Raw genomic sequence first — 17,628 nt, forward strand, 5'->3', positions numbered from 1 at the left:
TCCATCCATCCATCCATCCATCCATCCATCCATCCATCCATCCATCCTTTTCTTCATTTGGCTACCTTCATAACCAGTAGCAGAATGCCTGCCAGCAGTATGTGTGATCTGACTGTAAGACAGAGGAGCACTAGCTGGTATCCTTGGGATTGAATCCCTGATCTCAGCCTACTGGCTTTAGGATGGAGTCTAGTTAGCTGTTGAAAGACAATAATTTGTACAATTGAAATGTTTTAGGATTTTAGTATTTAATTTAAATGTTTTTAGAATTCAATACTCCTGTTTATACCTTTAGACATGATTTTGCTACTATTATCTTTAATCAGAAAGCCAACTGAGAATATCAAATAATATTCTGCCTCCCTGAGGAATCATTCATTATTGGAGTTCAGATCCACTTCTTTCCAAAGCTTTTTTTCTCATCAGAAAAGCTTTGGTAGGGAGTTAAGTGGTCTTGGATCAAGTACTGGTGTGGCTAAAATCTTGGCTGATTCTGCAATAAAAAAAAAAGAATTCAACTTAATTTTATGAACTGTGGGTATAATTAATATGCAAGTGTTAAATGTTACTTAAAACAAATTATATTTTAATAGCATTATGTTATTTCAAAAACGGCTACACAAAGACAAAGGGACCTTTTTGGCTAGTGTGAAGGCTTATTAATAAATGCTTGGAGTTAGTTCTTTTCATTGGTATAGGGAATTTCTGTGAAGAAACTCTTTGTAAAGATGCATTGTAATCTTAGGGTCTCAGATCCCAGAAGATTAATTAATTTTCCAGGGTCTTACAGTCAGTTTGTCAAAGGAATATGAACCCTGGTCTTCCTGGTGCTAAAGCTAGTTCTTTTCCCACTACACCCTGGTGCCTCTGTGACTGTATCTGACTGTTATACTAATCAGGTCAGTAACTCATTGAGCCCCAAAAGCAAATGGTTTGCAGGAAGGTCCCTTGGGCATCTAGGCGGTATGGTGGATAGAGTGCTAGACCTGGAGTCAGGAAGCCTGAGTTCAAATCTAGCCTCAGACACTTATTTGCTATCTGACCCTGGCAAGCCATTTAACCTCTGTGTGCCTCAGGTTCCTCATCAGTAAAATGGAAATAACAGCCTCTACCTCTCAGGTTTGTTGTGAGGATCAAGTGAGATAATTGTAAAAAGTGCTTAGCAAAAGAATTGGAAATCAAGGGGATGCCATCAAGGGGAATAGCTGATCAAGATGTGGTATATGATTGTGATGGATTCTTATTGTGCTATAAGAAATGACATGCAGGATGATTTCAGAAAAACCTGGAGAGACTTATATGAACTGATACAGAGTGAAGTGAGCAGAACCAGGAAAACATTGTACACAGCAATAGCAACATTGTACAGTGAAGATCTGGGAATGACTTAGCTATTATCAGCAATACAATGATCCAAGGTGATCCCAAAGGACTCATGATGAAACATGTTATCCACCTCCAGAGAAAGAACTGATGATGTCTGAGTACAGACTGAAGCAGACTGTTTTTCACTTTTTTCCTTTCTTTTTGTTTGAATCTTCTTGTACAAAAATGTTTTACATGATTACATATGTATAACCTATATCGAATTGCTTACTATCTCAGGGAAGGAGGAGAACAGGGAAGGAGGAAAGGAGAGAATTTTAACCCAAAACTTAAACAAAATCCAAATGGTAAAAATTGTTTTAACATGTAATTGGAGCAAAATAAAATGTTATTAAAAAAAAGAAAGTTAACTTCCAAACCATTCCATTTTTTTTCTTTAAGCTTATAGTTCATCATTCTGTTTTCTTTTGATCTATGTTTTACCATATCCTAAGGTGCTAATGTAAAGAGTTCAGTTGAAAAAAATTCTGATTATGGACTAATGAAAAAAAAAGTGCTTAGCACAGTGCCTAACTTATAATAGATGCCACATAACTGTTAGCAATTATTATATTTTAGTGTGAAGAAGTAGTTTTCTTTTTTATATTTATACTACATGAAGTTATAATTATGTAAATATGGTCATTGGTTTCAGCACAATGGAAAAATGCAGCACAACTAAAATAATGGGATTACTTCATAGAATTCATTATTTTCACTAATCTAGACCCAGAGTGTAGCTGTGCTATCTATAAACCAAAGTTGCATTTATTTATTTAGACTGCCATGATGGGCACCTGTCACAGTTGTGATTAACTTCAACTTAAACATGATGGTAACAAGAGCTGCAGTAGTGAACACTAAATACTGATGATTATTGGGTAGATTTTGATACACGTTAAGCTATCAGAATTGAGGCCAGCCTTATTTTTCTAGAATATGACCTGAGCTCTGGGAAGGCAAATGTGTGCAAAACTTTCTCATAACTATATCTCAGTCCAGACAATGATTTTAAAGGACTATAGACTTTTTACAAGTCAGTAAATCAATAAACCTTAATTAAGCATCTTCTATGTTAATATTAATTATATTATATAATAATAATATTAAGCTATTGTGCAAGGCAGGAGGTATACAAATAATATTGAAACAGTACCAGTGAAGACTTATATGAACTGATGCAAAATGAAGTGAGAAGATCAGGAACATTGTACACAGTAATAGCAATATTGTAATGATGATCAACTGGGAAAAACTTAGCTACTCTAATTAATATGATGATCCTGGATAGTTCCAAAGGATTCATGATGAAAAATGCTATCTATCCACCTTCAGAGAGAGAAATAATGGACTAAGTTTAGGTTGAAGCATACTTGTTTTACTTTCTATATTTTTCTTGTTGTTTTTGCAACATGGCAAGTATGGTAATGTGTTTTACAAGACTTCACCTGTATAATTGATACATTGCATAACTTCTCAATTGGTGGGGGAGGGAATGGAAGGAGTGAGAGAAATTGAAACTAAAAAATTTTAAAGAATGAATGTTAAAAATAAATAGTAAATAACTTTTAAAAAAAGAAAGATTCTCAGCCTCAAAAAGTTTGCATTCTCTCATTTTCAGGCAAAACCACGCTTAAATAATGTTAAACAAATTTATTCAACAAATATTGAGTGCCTACTGTATGCAAAGCACCATAGTAGATGTCTATGGGTAATACATAGCAGAGTACAATACCATTCTTGATTTAAATGAATCCATTCTGCATATTGTTGCCAGACTAAACTCTCTAAAGTACTTCTTCCATCACATCACTCTCTGGCTCAAGAAATTTGCTCCATTTGTAAGCTCTGGCTTCACTTCTAGAGTCCAAAGCTCAAGTCCCCCTTCTCCATGACACCTACCCAAACCATTTTGATTGAACTGATCTATCACCTGAATTTGTATTGTACTTGTGATCAAAACCACACAGTTTAGCATTTGTTATTTTTCTGTGCATATAAGCTCCTTGAGGATAGATGGCATTTCATATTTCTTTTATATCTTTCACAGGTCTAGTAGAGAGTTGAGTATGTGAGGGGGAGAAGGGTATGGTTTTTTGTTTATGCTTCACTTGATCCTCTTTGAGATGAAGAAAAAAAAAATGAGTGCCAGAGAAAAGGAAATGTGAATTGTTTTCTAAAATAAAGATGTTGTTAATTGGGCAGGGGTGGAGGGTGATGCAAGATGATAAAGTAGAGAAACAGTCAGCTAAGCTCTTCCAACATTCCCCTCCAAACAACTCTAAATAATGCCTTAAATTGAATTCTGGAGTGGCAGAGCCAACAAAAGGTCAGAATGAAACATTCTTCCAGCCCAAGACAATACAGGAGGTGGGAAAGAGGGGTCTATGGGAGGAAGCAGGCCTGGAACCCATCTACATGAAACATTAGTGGTGGAACTAAATGGTGAGGATAGAGGTAGTAGCAACTTCAGGAGCTCTCCAGTGAGATGGTAAGGGGACCTGGCAACTAATTAGAAGATTACAGGATACCCTGTACAAGTACTGGATGCAGGACCAGACACTATTTGGCAACTCCATTGCCTATACCCACTTCTGGGTCATAGTTCAAGGGTATAGAGGAGCACTTTCAATCAAGATGGAATGGGAGCTAAATGGATACTGAGGGGCAGTATCACTTCCAGTCCCAAGGGACCCAGAGAAACAGTATTGTTTTTGGTCCCAAGGGAGGAGGGGTCCTGAAGAACAGTATTGATTGCAATCCCAAGGATCAGAGTAACTTCCTGTGTAAGGACCAGACAAACAGAGTAGTGACCATACCTCTGCCCAGACCACACCACCTTGGAAACACCAAAAATTTCCCAAACCCCAGAATTAGCTCCAAAAACAGTGTAAAAAAGCCTGAAGCTTGAGACAGCCCTTCCCCATACCCCCTATTCCACAATAGGAACAGGGCCCGAAATTAACATAAAGTTCCAAATCCAGAAATAGGATGGGAAAATGAGTAAACAATAATCAAAAGCTACTATGGTGACAAGGAAGATCAGGACACAAATTCAGAAGACAATGAAGTCCAAACATCTACAAACAAAGCCTCAAAGAAAAATGTGAATTGAACATAAGTACAATAAAAATTCCTGGAGAAGCTAAAAATGATCTTCAAAATTAAATGAGAGTGGTAGAGGAAAAAATAGGTAAAGAAATGAAAGCAAAGGAAGAAAATTATGAAGACAATTAACAGCTTCACAAAAGAGGTATCAAAACTTGTCAAAAGTAATACCTTAAAAAATAAAATTGGCCAAATGAAAGAGTGGTACAAAAACTCACTAAAGAAAATAATTCCTTAAAAATTCAAAATGGACAAGTGGAAGCTAATGACTCCACAAGACATCAAGAAACAATAAAACAAAGTCAAAAGAATGAAAAAATATAAGAAAATATGAAATATCTCAATGGAAAATAGATTGAGGAGAGATAGATAAGAATTATTAGATTGCCAGGAAGCCACAATGAAACAGCCTAGTCATCATATTTCAAGGAGTTATAAAATTGCCCCAATATTCTAGACCCATAGAGTAAAATAGAAATTGAAAGAATCCACCAATTATTACCTGAAACCCCAAAATAACAACTCCCAGGAATATTATAGTCAAATTTCAGAGCTCCCAGGTCAAAGAGAAGATACTTCAAGTAGCCAGAAAGAAACCATTCAAATACTGTGGAACCACAGTCAAGATCATACAAGATTTAACAGCTACCATGTTAAAGAAGTGGAGGGTTTGGAATATTATATTTTGGAAAGAAAAGACCTGGGATTACAACCAAGAAAAACCTAACCAGCAAAACTAAGTATAATTAAGGGAAAAACAGATATTTGATGAAATAGAGGGCTTTCAAATATTCTAGATAAAAAACCCAGAACTGAATAGAAAATATGACTTTCAAATACACAACTCCAGAGAAGTATAAAGAGGTAAATAGAAAAGAAAAATCATAAAGTATTCAGTAAGGTAAAACTGGATACCTTTCTATATGGGAAGATGATATATAATATCTTCTAAGAATATTGTTGTTATTAGGGCAGTTAGAAAGATTCTATATAGAAAGAAGTTGCAGGAGTGAGTTGATTATGCTGGAATGGTGTAAAAAAATGGATAGGTGAGATGCTCTGGGAGAAGGGGAAAGGAAAGGAAGAATGGGGGAAATTATCTCACATAAAAGAGATGTTCATGGAAGAGCCTTTATAGTGGAGGGGAAAATGGTGTGGGGTGTGGGAAATTCTTGAAACTTACTGATATCTAAATTGGTTCAAAAAGGGAAATATATATATACATACTCAATTGGCAATAGAAATCCATCTTACCCAATAGGGTAATAGTAGGGGAAGGGAATAAAAGAAAGGGAGAGGGTGTGATAAAAGGGAGGGCAGAAAAAAAAGGCAGTGGACAGAAGCAAAACCTTTAAAGAGGAACAGGATAGGAAGAGAGAAAGATAAGCAAGAAAATAGGATGGAGGAAAATGCACAGTTAGCAATCATAACTCTGAATTTGAATGGGATGAATTCACAGTGGTGGTTGTGTGGTTCATTCTTCGTTTTCAAAGAGGACCATGACATCAGGGAAATGCTGACATGACTTGCAATTGACTTTGATTTGAGTGAGGGAGAGCTGTGCAAAGTCACCAGCTTTACTTTTTCCTCCAGAGTCATCTGGGTCCAGCAGCCAGATAGCGATCAGGACTCCTGGAGATGGCCAAGGGTGCAGTGGGAGACCTTGGCCCTTTTAAGCTAAAGTGTTTTCAGGTTCTCACTTTGAGTGAGGCAATGCTCATTCACTGAATCCCATAAAGTGGAAGTGGATAGCAGAATGGATTAGAAACCAGATTCCTACAATATGTTGTTTACAAAAAACACTTGAAACAGAGATAGACATACAGAGTTAAAATAAGGTGCTGGAACAGAATCTATTATTCTTCAACTGAAATAAAAAGGCAAGGGTAGTGATCCTGATTGCAGACAAAACAAAATAAAAAATAAGCCTAATTAAAAGGAATAATTAGAGAAGTTATATTTTGCTAAAAGGAACAATAGACAATAAAGTAATAGCAATGCTAAACATACATGCATCAAACTGCAGAGCATCCAATCTGTTAAAGTAAAAGTTAAATGAACTACATGAGCAAACAGACAGTAAAACTGCACTAGTGGGAGATTTCAACCTTTCCTTCTCAAAGCCAGTTAAATCTAGCCATAAAATAGAGAATAAGGAAGTCAAGGAGACATATAGAGTCTTAGAAAAGTTAAATATGATAAACCTATGGAGAAAACTGAATGAGGATAGAAAGGAATATACCTTTTTCTCAGCTGCATGTGGCACCTCCACAAAAACTGATTATGTATTATGTCCTAAAAACCGCACAACTAAATGCAGAAAAGCAGAAACATTAAATGTGCCCTTTTCACCCCATAGCGCAATAAAATTACCTTTAATAAAAGGTTGTGGAGGCATAGATTAAAAGCTAATTGGAAACTAAATAACCTAATTCTAAGAGTTAGTGGGTCACAACAAATCATAGAAACAATCAGTAATTTCATTGAAGAGAGTGACAACAATGAGACAACATTCCAAAATTTGTGAAATGCAGCCAAAGCAATATTTAGGGGGAAATTTATCATCTTTAAATGTATATACATCAGTAAAAGAAAGGGCAGATCAATAACTTGGGTGTGCAACTTAGAAAAAACTAGAAAAATTAAAAATCCCCAAATTAAACACAGAAAAGGAAATCCTGAAAATCAAAGGAGAGATTAATGGAATTGAAAATTCAAAAAACTCATTGAACTAATAAAACAAACTAAGAGCTAATTTCATAAAACTCCAATAAAATAGATAAATTTGATTAATGTATACATGTCATATACATAAATTACATACATATATAATAAATTAAAATTTGGTTAATTTGATTTAAAAAAGAAGAAAATCAAATTACTAGTATCAAAAATGAAAAAGGCAAATGCACCACCACCCAATGACAATGAAATTAAAGCAATTGTTAGAAGTTATTTTGTCCAATTATAAGTCAGTCAAACTGACAATCTAAGTGAAATGGATGAATATTTACAAAAAATATCAACTGCCTAGATTAACAGAAGAGGAAATAGAATAATCAAGTAACCTTACCTCAGAAAAAGAAAATGAACAAACCATCCATGAGTTCTGTAAGGGAAAAATCCCTATCCCCAGATAGATTTACAAGTGAATTCTCCATTAAATATTCAAGGAACAATTGGTTCTAATACTATAGAAACTATTTGGAAAAACATAGGTAAAGAAAGAATCCTACCAAATTCCTTTTATAACACCAATATGGTTTTGATACTGAAACCAGGGATAGCAAAAACAAAGAAAGCTATAGATCAATTTCCTTAATGAATATAAATGTAACCATTTTAAATAAAATGCTAGCAAGGAGACTATAGCAATATATCACAAAGATGATACACTATGACTACGTGGGATTTATACCAGGAATGAAAGGCTGGTTCAATATTAGGAAAACAACATAATTGATCATATCAATAACAATAACGTCAAAAATAATATGATTTTTCATATATCAATAGATAGAGAAAAGGCCTTTGATGAGATACAATACCCATTCTTATTAAAAACACTAGAAACTATAGGAATCAATGGAACTTTTCTTAAAATGATGAGTAGTATCTATTTAAAACCAAGAGCAAACATTACTGTAATGGAGATAAATTTGAGGACTTCCCAATAAGATCAGGAGTGAAGCAAGGATGTCTATTATCAACATTATTATTTAATAATGTACTAGAAATATTAGCTATAGCAATAAAATAAGAAAAATAAATTGAAGGAATAAAAATTGGCAAAGAAAATTATATGCAGATAATATGACGGTATACTTAGGGAACTTTGCAAAATCACTTGAAAAATTGGTGAAAAATTTAACAACTTTAGCAAAGTCATAGGATATAAAATAAACCCACATACATCATCAGCATTTCTATACAGTAGCAACAAAAACCCACAGGAAGAGAAAGAAATTCTATTTAATAATAATAACTTGGATTAAATGCATTAGTCTGACCCAGGAGTCTGCAAGAACAGGTAAGTAGTCATAGGCTTTTAAATGGAGGAATATTGATAAGTGCCTTTTTGGAAAATTATTCTAATTCAAATTTTATACTATCCAAAATATAGCACACTCTTCTGAAGTCCCTTTTCCTTAACAGATACTTTAATTAGTTTAGTTGGATAAATAGGTTCTCGGAAGAGCAATCAGACACAAGAATCTTTCCATTCATATGAACCTGGGTAAATTCATCCCTGAGATACTGGGAGAGGTTAGGAGTTCCTATCTAGCCATTGACCATTTTCAAATAGCCTCTTCTACTCTGAATACTTCATATATTGCAAAGGGCTAATCTATGGCTTAGTCTTTAAGGTAAGAAAAGACCAGTTTGCCTAAAGGGATATTAGGATATGTTTCAGAAGAATTCTGAACACTTGGTTTAACTTACCAAATTTGTAAAATGGCAAAGAGAAGGCTCTTTGGTAAGTGGTTTCATTGTACCACCCCTTGAATGGTTGTTGATCCTTCCTTCGATGACAGATGTAGTTGGTAAGGGTTATTTGGTCAAACTGAGGTTGAGAAGGACTTTTTGGCTGGTAATAAGGTCTCCAGTCTTCAGGATGCCTTAAAAAAAAGTAGGAAGAGCTTGTGGATACACATTATAGGTAAGCCATTTCATTTGTCTAAGACTGATTCTGACAAGCTCTTATTCTTCCCAGAAGCAGTTGTTGCATCTATCACTTTTAATAAATTGTCAAGTCTGTGAAGATTCAGTGTTTTTAGTGGCTCAGTTCAATTCAGTTCCATTTCATTCAACAAACTTTATGTGCTCCTATGTATATGGATCTATGCTAGGTATGCCCATATGTACATACACATATTTGTATATATACACATGAAATAATGAGTGGTGGTGGTGGTGGTGGTGGTGGTAGTTGTAGTGAGGGGACAAGGGTGAGATCAGTAAAAGCTATGGAGCTTAGGAAACATCTTTGAGTGAGCTGGTACTCGATGTGAGCCTCAGAAGGAGCTGGTGATTCTAAGAGATGATTGTTGTTGTTTGTCCTTCATTCTTGAACAGGACCATGACATCAGGAAGGTGATGCCATGGCTTGCAAGTGAATTGGATTTAAGTGAGGGAGGGCTGTGCAAAGTCACCATTTTCACTCTCTCCTCTGGAGCCATTTAGGTCCAGTGACCTGATATAAATCAGGGTGACTGGAGATGGCCATTCTAAGAGATGAAGGTGAGGAGGGAAAGCATTCTCCACATGGGGGGCATCTTGTGCAAAGACATAGAGGTGGGAAATAAAATAGCATGTATGGGGAACAGCCTATCTGTTAGTTTGACTGGAATATAGTGGGTATTAGAGGGATTAAATATGAAATTAGTCTGGAAAGATAGATTGGATTCAAAATGTGAAGAAATTTAAATGCCAAACATAGGAGTTTGCATTTAATACTAGAGGCAATAGGCAGCCATTGAAGTTTCTTGAGCCAGGGAGCAATGTGATTAGATCAGGACTTGAGAAATATCAGATTATATCTAGAGTTGAAAGGAACCTTAGAGGTCATCAAGTATGAACTCTTCATTTTACCAATGAGCAAACTGAGAGAATGAGGAAATTACTTGCCCAAGGTCACATAGGTAGTAAGAGGTAGGGCTAGGATTTGAATTTTGATCTTACAACTCTTAATTCAGTTTTTTTTCCCACTGTACCATGTAGCAACTATGTGGATGAAAGAATGTTGATGTTGGGGCGGCCAGGTGACTCAGTGAGTAAGAGCGCCAGCCCCAGAGTCAGGAGACCTGGGATCAGTTCTGGCCACAGATACTTAACACCCACACAAAATAACTGGCTGTGTTACCTTGAGCAAGTTACTTAACCCCAATTGCTTTAAGAAAAAAAAAGAATGTTGATGTGATAAATTGGAGACAGGAAGACCAATGAGAAGACTTGTAATAACCCAAGTGAGAGGTGATGAAAGTGAATGAATGTGTTGGCCATGTGAGTGGATAAGAAATTGTGGAGGAAAATCTACAAGACTTGGCATCTGATTGGATGTGGGGATTGATGGTAGAAGAGAGTAAAAAGCTGAGAATTACTCTGAGGTTTTGAAACTGGATAACTGGAAGAATGGTAGTATCCTGTATAGAATTAAAAAAAAAAATGTAAGAAGGTTGAGTTTAAAGTAAAAAAAAAGTAATGAGTTCTAATTTGAACATGCTGAGTTTGAGATGCTGATGCAGGTAGCTAAGGGCTAGATATGTAGATTTGGGCATAATTTCCAGAGATTCTAATTGAACTCATCAAAACTACTAAAGTCAGCAAGAAAATATGAAGAAAGAAAAGAGACCTTAACAGTACCCAAGGGTACACTCATGAATAGGGAGTGGGATATGTATGATATCCATGAAAAGGAGACTAATATTTAGATAGGAAGAGAATCAACAGAGAATAATATCAGGAAAATGCAGGGACAAGAGACTGTCTAGGAGGAGAGGAAGGTCAATAATGTTCAATGTTTCCGAGGGGACAGATAGCTTTTGGTCTTGATACCAAAGATCATTATGGCTAGGAAGGTCTTAGGGTAATGTAGTAATGAACCCCCATTGACAGATGAAGACTTTCAGACCCAGGAAAGAAATTGATTTGCCCAAGATAAAATTAGGCAATTCTAAATTTGCACTAACCTAATTCTTGCATTTCTTTCATGAAATTCTTTGAAATTATAAACTAGGAACTTGTCTCACCCGGGAGGTCTCTGAAGTTCCTTAGCATAATGGATTTTTGCCAGTTGCCCAGTATAATATCCATTGATGTACTTTCCTTGATGAAGAATACACAGTCTAGAGGAGAAAGCATAGAATTAGCGGAGGAATAATAGATGGTCATCATTTTGAGGAATATCACATAAATGGTTTAAGAAATGAGTCCCATTTTTAGCACAAAGAGCTTTGTTTGGGAAGGAATAAGAAGAGTCACTGGCAGTTATAATAGGGTGTACCAAAAGTCCTAGTGAGGTTGTAAGCTTTAATAACTTTAAGTTATGATCCCAGAGCTGTTGTGAAGAATCAAAAACTAAACTTGGACGAAGACTTTGGGGACGCCCTGTATATCACTTTACACACATCATCTCATTTAATCCTCACCTCAACACTAAAGTAAGTGCTACCATTATTATTATTATCCCTATTTTACAGATGAGAAAACTGAGGCAGATAGTGACTTGCCTAGGGTTGCATAGCAAATAAATATTATAGGCAAGATTTGAACTCAGGTATTCCTGATTCTAAGGCTAATATTCTATCCAAATGCTATGCTGTTAGGGGAAAGGATCAACATGAAGAACTAGCTGAAAAAATGAAAGATCAGAGGATTACCTATTCATGCTAAAGATAGACTTTTAAAAGTCTTTCTTCAAATAGTTCTTGGATTTGTGTTTATTTAAAATAAAATCTGCAAAGAAGTCATTATAACTATTGAATAAATGTGAGTCAAAGTGGTGTGAAAGCTGGCTAGTTTCCAATGTAAACTGGTCAGTCAACTACCATGTACTTTTAGAACACCTCCTGTGCCTTCATGGTGTTTACAATTTCAGTTAAGAGGCATGAATAACAAAGAAAACTAGATTGCAAACTCCTTACTAGAATAAAGATTCCTATTGGATGGCAAGTTCCCTGAAGACCAACTTCTCATAATCTAGTGCCTGCGAAACCTGACAACATAAATTATTTAAAGATTCTCTCTACTTGACAACAGCTCCTGGGAAACTGAAAAACATATTCTTTACAGAAATTAAAGAAAACTTGAATTATAAGAGATGTATTAATTGCTGCTAATAAAAAAGCCATCACTACCTAAATTAGTTTACACATTCAATGACATACCAACCCAACTACCAATAGGTTACTTTATAGAGCAGGACTGTGTAAAAATTGTAACTTCTTCTGATATTCCTGACCACTTCCCTCCTCCCCACCCCTTTTAGTTGGTATAATAAGTTATATATAAATAGTATGAAGCAACAATAGTAGGAAGTAAGATTGCAAAGGGGAATCTGGGAGTCACTAGCAGACTGTCCCATAAATTAAGGGAGCATAACAGTTACCTGCAAATTGTCTCATAGATCTGGGGAGCATAGGAACCACTGGAAACTCTCATTCATTAACTAAGGCCACATCCTGAAACTATGTGTGACACCAGGGGAAGCCATTACTGTAATGGACCCTCAATCTTGCCAATTGACCATGGTTTATAAGCTTTAGATAAGCCCTAGTAAGACCAGCAGAACATTAGCAAATATTATGCTGGTGTTATTAATTCATTAGAATTAACCCTAAGGTGTTGCAGATAACTTTGAGATGATGTGTATATGTTAATGAACTAATCTTAAGTTGGCATGGATAGTCCCTTCACCACCAAAATCCTATAAAAATGAGCAAACTTCTGCTCCTTTGGACACTTCCATTTGCTATAGGTCCATGCTTCCTGAGTGCTCCCAACTCTGAGCCATGGTTATTTGACTATCTGTGCCCTTCCTCATTCCCATTCTCTTCCCCATGCTGCTTGACTTCCTCTACCATCCCACCCCCTATTCCCATGTTGTCTCCTTCTGTACCCCTGTGCTGTTTGTTTCTGCATTCTCTGTACTTTATTAAAGGGTGATTGAAGCATTACTCCCCAACTGCTTCCATTATGGCTTTTCCTGGATGGTATACAAAAAAACTGAGCATACTTGCCCCCTATTTGACCCAGAGGGACCCCCTTGTAGTCCCATTCCCTTAGTTACAATTATTAATTCCATAAATTAATTGACAATTTCAGAACCAAATTATAATAACATTCATGTGGAGGAATAAAAGGTCAAGAATCCCATGGAAAATAATGAAAAAAAAAGTAGGTAGGTATGTAGTGGGACTAGCAGTAAGAAATCTCAAACAATATTACAAAGCAATAATCATGAAAACTATTTGGGACTGGTTAAAAAATAGAAAAGTTAAGTAGGGGAACAGATAGGTATACAAGATTCTTAAGCAACTAAAGAGTAACTTAGTGTTTGATAAATTCAGAGACACCAACTATTGGGTAAAGACTCATCATTTCATAAAAACTACTGAAAAAACTGGAAAATAATCTAGCAAAAATCAAGTTTAAACTAATTATCTCACACCATATACCACAATAAACTCCAAATATATACATGACTTAAATATAAAACAATCATACCACAAACAAATTCAAGGGTCAGGGAGGAGATACCTTTCATAGCTGTGGGAAGGAGAGAGTTCTTGACCAAACAAGACAGAGATGATCGCAGAAGAAAATGAACAATTTTGAGTATATAAAATCAAGACAATTTAACAAAACAATAGGAAAACATACCACAAATCATTAATAAGAGAAATGCAAATGAAAGCAACTCTGAGGGTCCATGTTACATAATCAGATTGGCAGATATTTCCAACGATGAAAAATGACCAACTGTTTTCTCCCTCAAGGCTAGTAGAATCATTGTACTTGGACTCTACCCTCACAGTCCCCAATGTGCATATAGAAGAGGTAGAACAAAGTTAGGTTAGATCAAGTATATGTGGAGGAGATCCATGCTGGAGGGATTAAGGGACTACAATACAAATACAATTGTGGAGGGATTAAGGGACTAAAATATGACTTTGAAGAAAGGGAAGATGCCAAAGGTGGGGAAAAAATCTTGGACACCCCAAAAAAGGTGACTAAAAGAACATCAGTAACTACTATAATAAGTCAATTTTTGACTCAAGCTTTTTTGCTACTGTGCTAAGGAAAAACAGCCTCAGAATCTATCTTCAGCTTCCTGATGTTGTTTGCTTGAAGCAGGTAGGTCATTTTTCCTACTGAAGTTTGCAAAAATATTAGACTTGAGACATAAATAAGAGCTCCAGGTTTTACCAGGTAGTTCCATGACCTTCCTGATACAGGTATCCCTGTCTTCCCCCTTCTGTTGTCTGTTTCCTGATGTGTAAACCTCCCTTTCCCTTCTACTCTTTGTAAAATTTCATGGTATACATTCTGCAAATTCAGTGACATACCAATCACAACCAGTGATTGCTGTTTTCAGTGCAACCTATGCTTTGAGCATAATAAAATGCAGTCCTTTCTCTCCTATCTCTGCAGTGTTGATTGGCAGCAGGCCCTTGGGACAATTTTGTCACACTACCAAACCTATATATACACTCTCCCATTTTCTTTATGAGAGTCATATCATAAGAATATCTTTAATGAGGCAGTTAGGAGGGAAAAAGCTAGACGCTGTTGTAGATCTTCTTGCAGAAGACTGGGATCTCCTGGTAGCTGCACTGCTGGTGGTGGAACATCTGTAGGGACATGACCTGGCCGGGACACAGGCTGCATGTCTCCTGGAACCAACCTTCGCAGATGGTGGGGTAGCCTGGTCTCCGTGGTGGAGCTGGGGGATGCACAGACCTTGGCGGGTGCCAGTCTGCTTTCCTGCCAGCCCTAGCCACCTAAAAGCCTTGTTAATGCAATTAATGACTGAACAAGGAACAGCGTCACCCAAGCACAGCATTACCTAGGCACAGCTCTGATAAATCAAGAATTTATGGAGTAAAATGCTCCATAGAAATAAGGGGTGCCTTTCATGGGACACTATGATGTCATTAATTGAATGTTTATCAATGTAACTCATCTCAACCCTAACCCTCTCTGATACTCATGCAGTCTAATCAAATGATTTCAATTCTTACAATGCAGAGAAGATTGAGCCTTTCTGGAATGTGCTCCCTCAACTCCCATCCTCCACATCTCTCTTAACACAGAGTCTACCACATAATAAATGCTTAATAAATATTGTTGGTAAATTGATGTATCTATAAGTACTACAGATAGACAAGTTGGGCCCAATATGAAATGAAGAAACAAAGTGGGCTGTATTGCCCTTGAGAAATTGTGCAGTATATTTTTTTTTGCTTTTTGGAGGGGGGAGGTAGGGCAATTGGGGTTAAGAATCTTGCCCAAGGTCACATGGCTAATAAGTGTTTAGTGTCTGAGGCCACATTTGAACTCAGGTCCTCCTAACTCCAGGGCTGGCGCTCTATTCACTGCACCACCTAGCCGCCCCATTGTGCAGTATTTTTAATGCTCTGAAGCCACCCCAATGGAGAACTTAAAAGTTATATAAAGAAGAGAGCAGGTAATAGGGGATGAATATGGAAAACCCTCTAAAAATAGCATCAGAAGTGCCAAAGCTCAGAATGAGGGGAAAAAAACTAAAGGAAATAGCCGATTTTATAGCCATTTGGGAGAAAGAAACCTAAGAAGAGGGATAGGACCTCAGCTCAGGGGGATAGGACTGTGATAAATGGCAAAATAGAGAAGACAAAGCTTCTCCATTTCTGTTTCGCTTTTCTTTTCTCTTCCAAAGAGAATGATCACTGGTCTGGAAAGAACAAAACAAAAAAAGATCAATAGTGACTGGATTTTCCAAGATTACAGATGTAATAATTAGAGAAGACTTAATGAGTGAGGTTACCTGACCCAGAGGCCTCATGAGGAGATGGCCTTAGCTGTCTCCCATGGGCAAAGGTCTGGAGGCAGGAACTGGAATTCTCTTTAAGTTATATTCTCATAGGAGCAATCAACTCCATTAGGCAGGACGTTCCAGTAAATGTAATTTGATTTTTGAAAAAGAAATACAACCTGTACATTTTTCTGTAGTGACACATCTGTTCCATTAGTTGAAAAACAGTTGTACTAAATTCAAAGAGAAAAGCTCAGTTTGGAGAGGAGCGAGCAGAACAGCTTAGCTGAACACAGAGTGTAGAAGGGGAATGATAATATGCCATAAACCTGGAAAGTTAGGCTGGAGCCAGATTGTGAAGAGTTTTGCATTCCATGCTAAGAAATTTGTGTTTGATTCTAGCAGCCGCAGAAAGATACTGAAGTCTATGTAGTCACTTGAGACTATATGTGAAACTTAGGATCTGAGTTGAAGCATCCATAAGAATCCAAACTGAAGGTCCCAGTATAGCAACTATGGTCTTTCTAACCTAACTACAAAGTGAAGGCTTAGCTTATGACATACGAAATATCTAGAGAGTGTTATGAGGGATTCTATAATACTTATCCCTTTTAAGCTCACAGAAAGTACCCACCCAATGAATGTACTCAGTTTATTGAGGGTTAATTAATGCTGTAACTCTGGCTTGCCTGGGAAAAGATGTAAGAGTCCTCCTTAGTCTTTCTTCAAAATGTCTCTTTAGTCATGGAAGGATTAGAGACCTATTTATTTTGTGCTTAACAAATGGAAGGAGGTGATAGGGGTAGAGGGTTCCAAATTTCCAGCTATGGCTCTCCTGAGGCCAGACCAATAGCCATTCAAAATGAAAGGATTTGGTGAATTCAATGAGCACAACTTCACCATTCATGGGGCTTCCATGAAACTCTGCCAGCCATCCAAGAAGCCCCACTATTGGCATTTCCAGCAGTAGTTAATACCAGCTAATCAGTTGGGAACCATTTGTATAATCCCTCTGGTGTTCATCTGCTCATTTTAAATAGGCAATTGGGAAGATGCGATTATGCTAATAAATACTTCACCTGGGATATTGGATAGGCTTGCGATCCTTGAATTCTCGTAGTCTTATGAAAGACATAGTGGATAGAGGCCTGGGAGGGAAAAATTTGATGTAAAAAGTGAATATTTATGTTTGAATTTTTTTTTTAATTGTCTATGGAAAGGTATTAAGACACAACCTTGACTCTCCCCAGTTACTTCACAGAAGAGAAATGGCACGTGGGATAACTAGCCTCTTCCAGGAAATAAGAACATTCCTCTTCGAGAATATCTAGGGAAGGACACAAATGGTGAGGTAAGTAATAGTAAAACAAATCCTAAGCCAACAAATACACATTGTGCTTTATGAAGGTTTATTCTATTTTTAAAAGTCTAGATTTCTGTACAGACCAGAAGTGATTTTTTTCGCTTGATGAAGCATTCATCCTTTCATTTAGCCAACAGTTATTAAACACTTATGATGGATAGGGCACTATCCTAGATGGTGGGAATACAAAGACAAAAGCCAGCTACAGTGATCCTTTCCACATCCCGATTATCACAGGTCGGCAGGAAAAAATTAAATGGGAATTTTGGGGGAGTTT

The 17,628-nt window shown here is 36.6% G+C and overlaps 1 protein-coding gene across 1 annotated transcript; it reads right to left on the reverse strand.

Annotated features, from left to right (window-relative positions):
- Positions 1-40: 40 nt before the first annotated feature.
- SPMIP3 (sperm microtubule inner protein 3) lies at positions 41-17,123 on the reverse strand. Its single transcript, XM_069069170.1, has 4 exons — positions 17,068-17,123; positions 11,223-11,318; positions 8,917-9,092; positions 41-493 (listed from the first exon to the last, which is right to left on the reverse strand). The coding sequence occupies exons 1-4, from the start codon at positions 17,121-17,123 to the stop codon at positions 423-425; spliced, it is 399 nt and encodes a 132-aa protein (XP_068925271.1). The 3' UTR covers positions 41-422.
- Positions 17,124-17,628: the final 505 nt, after the last annotated feature.

Source organism: Petaurus breviceps, unplaced genomic scaffold, assembly GCF_028583685.1.
Source record: "Petaurus breviceps papuanus isolate PSGF00001 unplaced genomic scaffold, PetGlider_PUasm1.0 90778, whole genome shotgun sequence".
Taxonomy (NCBI): Eukaryota; Metazoa; Chordata; class Mammalia; order Diprotodontia; family Petauridae; genus Petaurus; species Petaurus breviceps.